Source organism: Cydia splendana, chromosome 19 (assembly GCF_910591565.1).
Source record: "Cydia splendana chromosome 19, ilCydSple1.2, whole genome shotgun sequence".
Classification (NCBI taxonomy): Eukaryota; Metazoa; Arthropoda; class Insecta; order Lepidoptera; family Tortricidae; genus Cydia; species Cydia splendana.
The window spans coordinates 3,962,237-3,977,649 of record NC_085978.1 but is presented as its reverse complement, the minus strand read 5'-3'; the positions used below and the strand labels follow the sequence as shown (position 1 = coordinate 3,977,649).

At 38.2% G+C, this 15,413-nt stretch overlaps 1 protein-coding gene and 1 long non-coding RNA gene across 2 annotated transcripts in view; one reads left to right on the top strand and one right to left on the bottom strand.

Annotated features, from left to right (window-relative positions):
* Window positions 1-15,413, bottom strand: part of LOC134799945 (uncharacterized) — a 280,917-nt gene that overhangs the window by 250,554 nt on the left and 14,950 nt on the right. The gene's annotated exons all lie outside the window — the stretch shown is intronic.
* The window catches only part of LOC134799926 (eukaryotic translation initiation factor 4E transporter-like), a 41,310-nt gene continuing 32,406 nt past the window's right edge, over window positions 6,510-15,413 (top strand). Inside the window, exons 1-3 of the mRNA XM_063772364.1 lie at window positions 6,510-7,057; window positions 13,127-13,298; window positions 15,306-15,384. Coding sequence (XP_063628434.1) covers window positions 6,778-7,057; window positions 13,127-13,298; window positions 15,306-15,384 — 531 coding nt within the window. The 5' untranslated portion in view covers window positions 6,510-6,777. The remainder of the gene's footprint in view (window positions 7,058-13,126; window positions 13,299-15,305; window positions 15,385-15,413) is intronic.

Genomic DNA, 15,413 nt, shown 5'->3' with positions numbered 1-15,413 from the left:
CAGTGACTAAATGAATATTAATTTAAGCCTTTAAGGATATACGAAATTAAAAGAAAAACAAATTATGATAATTCATTTTTATTATAAAATGCTTTTGGTTTTGGAAAAAAAAAATGAATTTGCAGACCATCTTGCAAAACGTCTCAATTATGTCACATTTTCAATGTTGCCAAGTCTAATAATTAGCACTCGGCCCGGAACTCGGAAGCATTCTTTGCTCGGAAGCATTGAAATAAGAATTTACTAAAAGAAAAAGACATGGATTGAATTTAATGTTTAAGGCAAGGCAATCCTATATACTTGTTATTTAATACAAATGCACTAATTTAAAAAAGCATTGAAAGCTTCAGCGTAATAATATCAAGCATAATTAAGATTTTTGAGATTATCAACATGCTGCATTTAATTTTATTTTTCAAATAATTTATTGAAGCTATTTACTTGATTTATGTAATTATTAAAAAAGATCTTTCCATTGTTTTCAATTTTATACTTCAAAGAAAGGAATAGGCCGTTTTCAATCAAAAAAACTAAACAATGGCAACTGGATATAAACCGACCAATATTAAGAGTACCACGCATCGGCATGACAGCAAAGCTCAATCGTAGCTATACAATTTCGTTGCGCAATAGAGGTCTCAAAAGGCATATGGCGGACGTTTTATATATTTTTGCATCTAAAACTGATAAATTCTTTTAGTTATGAGTATCTTGTGACCGCTAGAGCGTATTTGTTAAATTTAGCTGATAAACGTTAGTTTTTAATGTGTAAATAAGTTTATTGTACCTAGAGTCTTGTAAATATTGATAGTATTTTCGTGCGTGGACGTGTTGTTCCGTATTGTTTAGTGAAAAACGAAAAGTCTGTGATATAAACATTATATTAGGTGATAGATTAATTTCCGGAACACTTTGTAAATATTGTACAGTTATTTTAGAATTTTAGTAGTTTAATTGAGAGAAGACTGAGAAGCAAGTGAGATTACCGAGCGATGTCAGCTGTGGGCCTGTTGTCTTTGAAAGAGAATCCTACCGATGAAAGCCCCAAGGATGGCTCCAATGACGAAGGTAAATATTTTGCTACTCATTCCATCATTTCCCATCACCAAATCACCTTAGTCCGACTTTATTTTAGTTATTTTTGCATCACACCTTAGATTTGTTTTTATACCGTTTTTTTTACAATACACATCAAAAATGAATAAGAATACATTTTAGGAATTCTAGTAAACCAAGTCTTGCGTTTGATGTGTATCATATATTGTTTCTATTATCTTATTAGCATATAGGAAGTCATCTGCAAGTAGGTCAATCTGCAAAAAGTGGCACCACATAACTGTTGTTTTATTCTTATTATAATTTTAGAAGTTGAGGCTTCTAGAGCTTACTATCGTCTAGTTCTTGGTCACTGAATAGTTATTAGTTACCTGCTATGCCTTTTCAATCTTTTCATTTATAGTTATTTATTATGAGTTGGCAAAGTCACTGCATTGCATCAATATGGTGGGTTTGCCATAATTAAACTGGAGTTTGATTTGCAATCACTTTAATTTAAAAAATAGTGATAAGAATTGCAAATCTGAAAGGTACAGATATTTGGAAGAAAATGTGATCTGATATAAGAATTACAGTTAAAGGAATGTCAATAGGTTTCACTTTGTTTAGAATTGAATGAATTGCTTGTTATGCTTTTCTGTAAACAGTTAAACAATAATAAACAATAACCCTAAATTAACAAATTAAAATATAAATCAATGGATTCTGCCCGTATAGTTTACAATTACTGCATACTATAACTATTCAAACTATTGAGTTACAAGCCTGTTTTCAAACAGTTGGTATCAGCAAAGACATATATAACTTCGTATAAGACGAATAAAGTCTAAGGAAAAAACGTGCCTCGGAATTCAAGTAAAAGTCATTCTCAAATAGATGCCGCACACACCTTTAGCCTATCCTCGGCTAGATGGCGTGACAACACCGTTTCATATTTAACAATTTTAACACATAGGTAACAGTGAATGAACATGGATTAAAATGATATAAAAATAATAAAATCAGTTATCCATATAAATATATACATTTTTTGATAACTTTATACGTTTTCATTTTGAGTTTTAGTCATGTGTCGATAGATGGCAGTAAATTTACAGTGACTAGAAAATTTACAATGACAGGACCCCTCTATACTATCTATTCTTTTTGGTATCGGGTAGAGATGCAGCCAATAAACTAGAATAACTATAGTAGTCTGACTAGAGATCCTAAACGACCCAACAGGAATTGTGCCATGAGCAACTTAATTGTACAGTGGTGCGCATGCTGACAATGTCAAATACTGCAATGGCGCGTAAGAAGTTTTGCATATGGAATTTTATTTTAGGCAATCAAAACAATCATAACTTTGTTTTCAACAGCACGAAATTATGTATTGGGCAGTATTCTAAATTTATAGAGAAGGGATAACTTTTAGTTAAATGTGTCAAATAAGTGTCAGTCATATGGACCATTTTACAAAATCAAAAATGTACCAATAGCTTCGTCTATATATATTCTGTCGCTGAATGCAGCAGATTATACTCTGCCACTTGTCACTCAAAACCTAACAAGCTTCCGGCGACCTATGATCAAGCATTTCTATGCATGTATTATAAACCTTATTCAAAGCGAGTATGTTTAAATTTAGCAGTTTGATTTACTATTTGTAGCTCGAGCACTTTTCTGCAACTCAAAGACTGGCATCTATTTTGCATGACGGGGTGGGATGTAGGCTAGTCCTGCCAGCCCAACTCCTCAAGGAATCCTATCAAACCTTTGATGTTGAGTAGGACCTCGGAGCGATATCTCAGAGTTCTGAGATGTATTGCCCTGTATGGAGCCACTGTCTCTTCTGCCTCAGTACACCCTTGGCATAGGGTCTTTATTTTACTATTTGTTGATGCTCTTTATACTTGTCAAATTGCAAAAATCCTAATCTAGTTATCTAAATTGTGTTAAAACTAATATATTCAAAACAGACTTGATAACAACACTCCAGGTGACCACACAATTGCAAATACCCTTTAAGAAGTTGCTTGAAAATACGCATTTGGTGAAAAGATATACCTACACCAGATTTTATCGTGTACAGTCTTATGTACGAAATATCATTTGATATTTACCATTCGCTTTTCGGTGAAGGAAAACATCGTGAGGAAACCCGATAAGGCCTAGTTTACCCTCTGGGTTGGAAGGTCAGATGGCATTCGCTTTCGTAAAAACTAGTGCCTTGGTAATGGGATTAGGTAGTTGTCAAGCGGACCCCAGGCTCTCATGAGCCGTGGCAAAAATGCCGGTATAACGCGAGGAAGAAGAAGGAATCAATAATAAGTTAAAATCGATTTGCAGATTTTATTACATTGTTAGTTAGACAAGTAATAATTAAAGTGTTCTAAACACTAAACTAGTTCGAAGGTTAAACCTGCATACTCTACTCTTACTAAGGATAAGGACACTAGAATTGATGTAAACTGAACAGTGTATAAATACCTACATATAGCTCATCAAAGGGGAGCCGTGACCTTCAATCTCCATTGCACCCCTGCAGAGGGGATCGAGTTGCGTAACGTCGATATGAAATGTATCCACTCGAGCTCTATGCGTCGTATATACCATCTGACTATTATTATATCTTATTAAAACCAGATAAGGTCTAGAATCGTTACGTAGTTTCGGAATAGTGCAAACGGAATTTGACTGGACTTATGCGATAAACGCAGCGTTACAATCAACAGTGATTTTAAATTATTTAATAATTTAATTTTTCTTTAGATTTTTTTTTTTAATTTTTATTTAGTATAAATTTCGATACCAACAGTATAAAATATATCTCAAATTGACCTATGGATTTTACGGATAGCCGGACAGTATGTTAGTTTTTTCCTGATACAGGTATAGCATACTTAATAGGAAGTCCATTTAGCCTTATATTTTAGTACGATTTTCATCAAAATCAACTAAGAAGTTCTCATACTACCAATTAGTAGGTACTACAGTGACACAAACTACACAAACGACCCTACTTCGCGAATTCCTTTTGACTTTGCCGCAATCGGATTAAAAACAAGTGTTGTATTCGTAACGCGTCGTTATCGTGGGTGTAGTAATTTGCTACTTAATAGGAAGTCCCTTTAGCCTTATATTTTAGTATGATTTTCATCAAAATCAACTAAGAAGTTCTCATACTACCAATTAGTAGGTACTACAGTGACACAAACTACACAAACGACCCTACTTCGCGAATTCCTTTTGACTTTGCCGCAATCGGATTAAAAACAAGTGTTGTATTCGTAACGCGTTGTTATCGTGGGTGTAGTAATTTGCTACGTAGTTTCTTATCCGTGCCAGACCTACATCAACACGTAAATACACGTAGCAGCCACGTAACACCGACTTACGATTGCCGTGCTAAAACAAAAAGTTGTCTCCATATGAGTTTCATAATGACGTACGACCTTTATGACTTTCCGATGCAGTGTAGGGTATTATGCCGCGTTAAACCGAAAACTTATACCTATCTACATAACAGTTCCATAATGACATAAGACCTTTTTGACTTACGGTCAGTGGTATAGGCGTAGTAAGAAATCGAAGTCAGGGGAAAATGAATTTTATGTTTATACTGTAAAGCTTTTTCTACTTTGTGCGCATATTATTATATAGCGTAGTTTTATCCTACTTGCAAGTAATAAAAAAAATTGGTACCTAGGCAATAAAATAATATAGGTAGAGTAATGCGCGTTAGATTTTAACTACTAATAGCCCGTGTGATGGTAAGCGGTTGCCGAAGCTAATGGCTTGTAACTGTAACTCCAGGTTTCTATAGATTAGATATAGATATATATATAAATATTTGGGAACCATTTTACACAGATCTCTCTAGTCTAGACCCAAAATAAGCAAACCTATACATATACGTATTATAGATACGAATAAATGTCCCATAAAAAATAGATAGGGATTATTCGGGTAATTCCAAATAGTCCAAAATAAATCCGATAATCACCCTTAATTCCATCAAGTTAGACTTCATTTTCGGAACTGCCCGACAATATTATAGTATTCGAAATGACCTGAATACACCACACTTAAAAATATCCATAACTCAGCAACAACTCTTTGTGCTAAGTTAATCAGTAATCAGGTAATCACGTAAATAGATATACTTACGAGGATTCGAACCCAGGACCAGCATCGCAATAACGGTCTAAAACGGCAGTTTGTCACTGTCATTGCAGCGAATTTAAAATTAAAATGGTGGCGGCGTACTAGCGAAATATTCGCTTGCATTCTGCATTCTTGGCAGCTGCGGTACGTAAAAACTACGTTGTTTACGCTTGCCTGTTCACGGTAGATCGATAACTATTTACACGCTTCAAACTTGTCCACGTAGTGGATTCTAATACCCTATTATAAACGAGCAATTCTTGTTTATTTATGTATATATTTCGGGGATCTCGGAAACGGCTCTAACGATTTCGATAAAATTTGCTATATATATATATATATATATATATATATATATATATATGGGGGTTTTCGGAGGCGATAAATCGATCTATCTAGGTCTTATCTCTGGAAAAACGCGCATTTTTGAGTTTTTATACGTTTTCCGAGCAAAGCTCGGTCTCCCAGATATTCACCTTTACTCGTAATTTGTCATCATACCTATATCGCAAATTCAAGATTCAAGGCCTTTGCCTGCCTATCATGTATATATTCGGCGATAGCCGATATAGTTGTTTTGACCTGGTGCAATCAGTGCATTGGAGTGTTGATTTCGTGCGTGTTATCGAGAACGTCACGCATGATAAAACAAATATCATATAAAACACATAGGTAGCTGAATCCCCCAATGCGCAATGTCGCGATATCGCGTCACGCGATTTCATACAAAATGTGGGAGAAATCAAAAACGCTTGGGAGTTAGTGGTTGACCTTTAGGCGTATTATTAATATGGCATAATAACTGTAGCTTTCTGCATGATAGCTAGATTATTTTGTATACAATGTTTTTGGGAGTAATAAATACATCGAAAATGAATAAGGTTGCAGTACTTTCTGATTTGAGAATAATTGGGAACATTCCCGCGTAATGTCACTACAATGAGCAATTAAAACACCTAACTACCCTTAAATTCAACTATACGACTTTCTAAACTATCGTTTTATATCTCAAATGTTTTCTATTGAAGCAATATATTCAGTCAATGTCACAAAATTACCACAGCTCGGATGTGGTCGAACAGGAACACTAACCAATAACATACTTTATTTCCTTTGCAATAAGGTTTATGAATGGTAAATTAACTGCATTAACTAAGCTGCCCGTAGCAACGAGACATGAAGGCAAGATTGTAACAAACAACTTCGAAACCAGTTTATTTTTCTTAAATACGGGTACGTCTATATTTTTATCACAAAATGGCGGGTAGTTCGAGCTATTTCTCTATTCGTCGTTCGCTCGGCTTCAGTCTCTGAGACGATTTCGTGCGCATCGCGACACCCGCCTTTCCGAATTTTTGACTATTTTCCATCTTACCGTGACACCTACGTAGTGACAAACGTGATTATACGTACCGCGTACATCTTGTCTCTTAGACACCGTAGTCTAAGCTTTTTAATTTTTAATCGTGTTGTTTTTATTTCAATTTTATTCTAAGTTAAGTTAGTTTTAAGTTTAGTCCGCCATCTTGTGACGCTTTCAAAATAACGATCAAAACGCGCGTCGGTCGTAAGATGGTCAGTAAGGAGCCGCCATTGCAGCCAGTGGAAGCTAAGAGTAAGAGGAGAAGACGTAGAGCGGGCAACAGAGCTGGGAAGAGGCGTTCTAGGAAGACTACAGTTGCCGTCGCGGCTGTGGCGACGTTGCCTTCGGAGAAATACTCGAGCCCCGTCAAGTGTGCTGTTCACGCGTTCCTGATGAGATACCAGAGTGCGCTGCGGAAGGTGCCGGCTCATCTGCCGCCGCGGGTCCACGCGGGGCCGCCTTCGAAGCGGGTTAAACGCGTTTCTTGGAGTAAGTTACCGTTTATTAACACCTTTGTCTCCGTGTTACATTGTATGGGAACATGGTGAAATTTCTACAATGTGACGCTGTACGCAGCGTACTATGTTGGCCGAAAACCAAGGCCGAACATAATTTTTATGCATCTAATGAAGATTAAGTATTTATTTTCAAGTATTTTTAGGCTATTTGTTTGATCCGTGAAACCTTATTCATCAATTTACGACTGTAATCTTAACTTAAGTAATTAGATCGGTCTCAATTTTGAACGTTTTTGGCTATAACTATAATATCTATAATATGTATTGTTTTGTGCGATCCTTACAAAAAATAAAGCATTGTCTTGCATGATTTACGTACACAATAAAGTTCTCTAATAGTACCTTGTAACAAACACCATACACCGAAATTGTTCATTTAATGTAGAAGTGTAATATAATATGCCACGGATCGAATTAGGTGGAGCAGATGAGAGGTGTAGAATGGAATCTTAGTGACACGATATTTCACAAGTAAAAGCCTATGGTGACCTTTTGACCTTTGTAAACGCTTCATAAAGCTAAGTTTACTCCCATCATAACCTAACGTTAGCCAAACTTCCAAGCGATCAAGGTGACTCAAGTTAGATACAATTTCCTATCCGCCAGCGATTGTCTAACTTTTTATAACCTTCGTTTCTGGCCGCTTATTCTCATTGCTACGCTATCGGAGGCGAGTCTTAGTTCTTAGACTTCTTAGCTAAACCAGTGTAATACCAGGCGTGGCTCACTCCGCGATTTCGTCGCGTCGCAACAAGGAGCTACAAGTACATCCGTCCCACACCAATTTTGGTGGCTAGCCATAGGCCGCGCGTGGCGCTTGCGCCACCTAGCGGTCATATCTGTCCTAATCGAAACAGACGCGTTTTGTTAGAGAGTGAATCTTTTCTGTGTAATACCTTGTGAATTTATCCTATGATTAAGACTTCAAAACCCGTAACTGCATAAGTAGTCTGTTCCCACGGCTCTGCGTGGGGACAGACTACTTATGACTTAGGGGACGCGTGGGGTTTCTGTCATTAGTCATTAGCTCTTTAATCTCATTCTTTTGGAGTTAGGGCCTCCGCTATAATAGCCGGCGCGGGTGCACGGAGCGGGCGGGTGCCATTGTAGACAAAATCCGTCGCACGCGTCCGCGCCAGCAAGCGGACGCCCTTAGATTTTCGACAAATTAATATTTGAGACTAAGGGCCTAAGGCATTCCATACTTCGTCAAAATAGTTTCATTACTTTAGTTGCGAAAAGGTTTTAGTGTTCCTTCTTTGTCCTAAAAAAATAAACTTCTATGGCTTTGCAAAAACAACATTGGACTTGGAACAGTAGGATAGTCAATCCGTGGTCACTTCAAACCAGGTTTATTTCATACTTTTGGTCTGCGGTGTATAGTATACTGAGGGCCTACCGCGAACCACAGTCGACGTGTTGCCTCCCTGTCACACTTACGTACGAATTTACAAGTGCGACAGTCGCTCGAGTGTTCGCAAGCAATAAGAATATAACATTTGAACGGTAGTTTTGTTTTGTCTGGCGTCTAGTGGCGGAGTTGCATAAAGTGCATTTTAAACCGATTCATTCCGGTTTGAAATTGGTGTTCTTGCGAATCACGTTTTGCTGAGGTTGAGGTTGTTCTGTTTAATGACAAATATTTTTTATACACTTAAGGAGCCCACAGATTACCAGCCCCAATTTCACCACGGTGACAGGTGCGACAATTGTAAAACATCACTGTTGCTGACGTCACAGGCATCCATGGGCTACGGTTACCGCTTACCATCGGGCGGGCCGTATTCCTGTTTGCCACCATCATTGTTTTATTAAAAAAAACTTTATTATATCGGAAGAAAACAGATATTTCTCTTGCTAAGTTTATGACAATTGTCACAAGAAACACTACAATTGTCACGAAATTCCGACATATAACTCACTAGCTTTTGCCCGCGGCTTCGCACGCGCAGGAGAGTTTTTTTAATAATCTATGTACTTTAATGGTTTTAGGTATTTTGAATGTAAACAAACCGTTTAAGATGATAATTATTTTAAAAACGGTGTTTGTGTACTGTTCAATTATTAGAAGGTATTTGTAATCTTATAATTTTGTAGCTCAAAAAATTTACTTTAAGGGATTGAATTCTCAAAAGTCTGGATCACGTGTGGCTGTAAATCAGCGTGTATGTTACAACCGTCTATGCTATCTTCGTAATTAGCATTCCCCACCAGGGGCCATAGTTCACGTCGGCTACGTTATATTTTAATTTTGATCCCATTTTTGTAATCTTTGTAATTAGCGTCCCACAAAACCATGGAAATGATACCCATATTGATATTTTGAAATTTCAACCCCATTGCACCCCCACCAGGGGGATGATTGTTCACTTCGGCTACGTTAATTTTAATTTTGATGCCATTTTTGTTATTAGCGGCTCAAAATACTATGAAAACGACACCCATATTGATATTTTGAGATATCAACCCTATTGGGGACTTTTCCCCCTCTTAGGGGTTCAATTTAAAAAAAACCTGAAACACGTGTTTACTCATTTATCTTTAGGAATACTCCTGTGAAATTTGGAATAAAATAGTCTAACTAATCCCACAAAACCATGGAAATGATACCCATATTGATATTTTGAAATTTCAACCCCATTGCACCCCCACCAGGGGATGATTGTTCACTTCGGCTACGTTAATTTTAATTTTGATGCCATTTTTGTTATTAGCGTCTCAAAATACTATGAAAACGATACCCATATTGATATTTTGAGATATCAACCCTATTGGGGACTTTTCCCCCTCTTAGGGGTTCAATTTTCAAAAAACCTGAAACACGTGTTTACTTATTTATCTTTAGGAATACTCCTGTAAAATTTGGAATAAAATAGTCTAACTAATCTTGTTTCCCCATACAAACTTTGGACCCCCATTTCACTCCTTTAAGGGATGAATTTTGAAAAATCCTTTCTTAGTGCACCCCTAGACCTTACAAGGAATCTAGTTGCCAAATTTGGACTTTCTAGTCCCAGCGGTTTGGGCTGTGCGTTGATTTAAGTCAGTCAGTCAGTCAGTCAGGTCTTTCACGTTTATATATTTAGATTACCTGTCAAGAATTACCTACAATTCTTCTAAATCTTGACAATAGTCAGAAACTTCGCAAAAGAAATATCTGTTTTTTTTTCGATATATAATAAAGTTTTTTTTAATAAAACAATGATGGTGGCAAACAGGAATACGGCCCGCCCGATGGTAAGTGGTAACCGTAGCCCATGGATGCCTGTGACGTCAGCAACAGTGATTTTACAATTGTCGCACCTGTCACCGTGGTGAAATTGGGGCCTGTTCGCCGGACGATATCAGCCTGTCAGTTGGAACTGTCACCTTTTGCTTTTAACTGACAGGCTGATATCGTCCGGCGAAATGGTAATCTGTGGGCCCCTTAAGGTTTGTTACTACCTTGCCGTACGGTCAAGCAAAGCAAGACTCTGATCTCTGAGCCGCTTTGTTCAAGTCGACATCAGATATATCGGAGCGGCAATAGCAATCACAAATATCTGAACATACCTCTATGGTCAAGACCTCAAGACGTTAGAGTGCGTGTTCGGATATTTTTGAGCGCCTCGGCGGCTCCGATACATCTGATGGTGACAGTTGTCACAGTGACAATACGAGATTCCTAGCGGATTTCATATTCATTTTCACCGCACAAAGATACGAAGTGGCTCAGAAATTAAATTCCTTGATTGTACAACCGTGGCCCCGTCATATGGAGCCGCAGCCAATACGAAGAGTCCCTTTTTACAAAGTAATGTTAGGGGCACAGCGACCGAGCGGATGCTATCCGTGCCCGTGTCATAGGATATACGCAGAGATTTACTTCTATAATTAATAACTAGCCACAGAGTGGGTGCCACAATGTAAACGCCGGCAGGGTCGACCTAAGAGGAGATGGCGGGACGACCTGGACACATTTCTCAGCAACTGGACGGATGCTGCAGTAAATCGGGAGGATTGGAAGTCTAGGGGGAGGCCTTTGCCCAGCAGTGGGACACCTTACAGGCTCGTTAATAAAAAAAAATTGCACAGTTATACAATTCTAAAAAGTATGTTTATAAAGATAAACTGTTTTAACTAACAGGCAAGTTTAGTTATTGGGTTTAACGCTCAAGAATCTCATTGTTAGAAATGCAAAATACTACTCGTTTGTGAACAAGTGCGTTCACTTGCTTCTCGTACCCATAACAATCCGAGCCCTTGTGGCCGACTAGCACGGGAAACGGTGCAAGATAACAATATGAAGACAATCATTTCACTATGATTGTGTGCGAACGCGTTTCCGTGCTATTTTTGCGTCGCTAATTATTGGCTGTGTATTACAGTCAGAATAGTCGAAAGTCATAAATGAATTTTGTCTCGTTATTAAATGGAGCAGACTCAGAGTCGCGTTTCTCGGGGCGTGAAACCGTCCAACGCTCGATATTCTAATATTTAGATATTATTCACAGAGAATGTTATTCTATTTATGAACTACTTTATTATTAATCAAAATGCATGAAAGTTTATGTCAATCACCTTTCACCTTACCTTTTTACATAAATCAATATGTGTAGGTATAATTAATTATCGAGTTACAGTAAGGTCACTGAATATTTGTCAACATGCTGATTGTTTTCTCTTTTTACCATATTTAATTGATTAAATTATGTAAATAAATAAATAATGGCTTTCTTCATGTGAAAAGGTCGACAAGAAAACTAAAATGAAAAAATGTAAACAAATAAATTCACCTTTGTGTAAGATAATCATTATAATATAGATAGAAGATGACAATAATAGCTAAATGCCGCACGGTCCTTTCAATATTTTTCAAACTTAAACCTATTCAATGTTTGGTTAACACTCATGGCTACATCACATACTTTAGAAGGACAAGACAAGACATATATCTATCATTTATATTTCATTTAATTAGTGCTCATACCTATAGGCACTAAATTCTGATCATAAAATTATAATCGCCGCAAAAAAATGGGTAACGCCGACAATAATTTCGCAAAAAAACTAGCCCAGAGCATATTAAAATTAGGGGTCACTTAGGCACATTTACACTCCCATAATCCCATCAAAAGAATGAAGCATTATTAATAAAGCTCTAGTTTATTACAAACCACCCCTCAACGGTCAAAACGAAGGGTTGAAGCAATTTGCATCCATATTTGTTCCGGAACCGGTCACTTTCATCGTTAACAATAAAAGGTCGTAAGTCACTGACAGTTAGTATAAAAATATTACGTTTTCGGTCAAGCTAATTGCCACAATAGGGCAGAATGATCGTACAATGTATGACGGTTGGTGTATATATACTTAATGGTATTAGTAAGCGACACATGCGTATTGGTTGCATTTAGGTGGGTCATTGTAATGAAAAGTTATCTTTTAGGGTAATTCGCCTGTAACTGGCCACTTTTAGTAACTGATAAATAGAATTCATTTTAGTAATAGGTGGCCAGTTATTGAAATGTTATACTAAAATGAATTCGGTTTATAGGGGAATAAAATTCATTTTTAGTTTAGGGCGGCCAGTTATTAAAAGTGGCCAGTTACTGGCGAATTACCCTACCTATTAGAAAAAATAAGTTGAGAGCTATACAAAAATATTCACCATCGAGACCAAATGCTCCTGATTGGTTTTAGCGATTCACGGTGACGTGATAGGCAGGGGTTTTATCTGCTATTTGTGAGCATATATAAAACCCCAATATACTTAACTATTGCAAAATATGATAATAGGTAGGTACTTTTAATGTATACAGGCTTGATAAAACACGATTTGTGTGCACTGAAGACGGATGTCGGCACGCGAGGATATTCATGTGTCGCGGTGAACCGTAGCTGAAAGAAATATCAGCATGTGAATCATTTCTATGGACTTCTTGAGAAGGCTTTACCTTGCTCGAAGGGCCTTCCTACTTTCATAATAGCGATGGTCCGTTACTCTTTCAATATTGCGTTTCCGAGTACCATAACATTATTCTTCTTTTTTTGTGACCAGGTCACGACGAGAGCGGGTCGATGAGCGGCGGCGGCGACCCGGCGGTGCTCGCCGTCGGGCCGGCGCGGCGGCCGCTCACCTACACCCGGGAGCAACTGTTACGGCTGCGGCACTCGCCGCTCGTCAAGAAGGGGCTCGACGTGCCGCTGGCGGGCTGCGACGCGCTCGCGCTGTGAGTACCTGCCTTTCATCATCATCATCATATCAGCGCAGCCCAGGCTAGAGATGGGCATCTCTTCTAGTACTCCACTTGTCCCGGTCCTGAGCTAATCGCATCCAGAAGTGACCCGCAATTTTCCGGATGTCGTCCACCCAACGAGCCAACGGACGCCAGGCGCTTCTTTCATCTGAAAGCGGCCACCATTTTGTTAACATTTTAGTCCACCTGCTATCACTCTGCCTAGCAACATGTCCCGCCCAATTCCATTTTAGTTTGATAATGACGAAACCTGCCTTTACGGGCCTTTACGTATGCTACTGTTTGGCTGTTCAAAACATGAACTTAATATTGACAGCTTAAGTTGAATGTAGGGATGCAATGACAAAGCATACTAAAGGTCGTACAGCAACAGAATGGAGTTGATAATAATGATAATGTTCTAGCTCCGATTGCGCTGTCTATGTCTGTATCTGTAGCAGGGATGTAACGGATGTGGTTTATCGGAACCGAAAACGGAAACAGATGTTTTCAATTTAGTTTAACGGAACCGAAAACGGAAACGGAACCGAAAACGGAAACGGAACCGAAAACGGAACCGGAACCAGAATCGGAGCCTATTAAAAACAAAAATTCCAAATATTAATCAGCCTTTATTATGCAAGGCCTTTATTTTGGATTGGAATTGCACCACTTTTGATTTTTTAGCAGTCTCTTTAAGGGTCATTTGTTTTTTCGCCTCTTGAAGCTTGTCTTTGGATGTCGAAGGCTGTGTATTTAACTATTTATCTTTTCAACTTCTGATTGGTTAAATTGATCATATTCTGCAACATGCATACACTTCAAATTACTTTTTAACGATGTAGTCGTTTTCCCCTTTCTAGAATAAACCTTCAGCACAGAATAAATAATAGTACTAGGTACAGAAGACTCACTCTCTAACAAAACGCGTCTGTTACGATCAGCATAGATATGGCCGCTAGGTGGCGACAGCGCCACGCGCGGCTTATGGCAAACCCCAAAATTGGGGCCGAACGGATGTACTTTTAGCTACCTGTAGCAAAGCGACGAAATCGCGGAGTGAGCCACGCCTGCCTTCAGACAAAGTTTACACTTAGCCGTGTCCCCACTAACTTCATCAAAATAGTTCCAAATCGAACTTGATTTCGGCTTCATTGTGCGTTTTTTTACACACTAACATTCACCACACACACTACACACAGTCAGTAGTCAGTACACAACAGAACACATACGATTTTAATTTTAATAACACGAATAAAACAAAGTATACAAACAAACAACAAATTAGCGTAGCACGTGGCAAGCGGGGCGATGAGCGAATGACTGGTATGAACCTGTTTGTTTTTGATGTACGCCGCCGCCGCGCGAAGCATTGACATCCGTTATAACTTCCGTTTCAAACATAACGGAACCGGAACAGAAACGGATGTGTAATACCAAACGGAAGTTCCGCCTTAACGGAAACAGAAACGGAGCTCCGTAACATCCCTGATCTGTAGGTGTTTAAATAAAAGTAAACAAACAATTTGTACATTCTCGGGTAGTTATAACATTTATTGGTTAACTGACCAAATACAAAACCTTCTGGATCAGTCACTGAACGACCAGACTTTAACCTACATTATTTGATCATGTAATGTTTTCATCTACCCTCAACTGTCTTAAGGAGGCATTTCAGGGTAGATTTTGTTTACTTTTATTTAAATACCTGAAGATACAGAGTATAATTATGTCATTGCAGATGACTATCGCGGAGGGAGTTCTGCCCAAAGAACTTTGTATTCCGGCAGTTTCTTTGGGAACTTCGGTTATCTGTGTCGACGGTAGTGATTCATCATTCTCTGAGGTTTTCACCCAGAGAGGTATAGACTCAATAAAACTGCGGAAAAAGACACAGATAATTGGCGTCCCTAAATATCGCAGCGAAACCCTGAGACTTCAAAAAAATATGTAAATAAAATTTGTAAAGGGGCATGAATTAAACGCTGTTTTTCTTTTCAGGGTGTTGAAAAAGAGGTCCGACTCGCCTAACGAAGATGATCGAGGGGCCAGAGGCGATGCACCAGCTGAAAACCACAAGGTATGTTCTCTATTATACTTATTTTGATA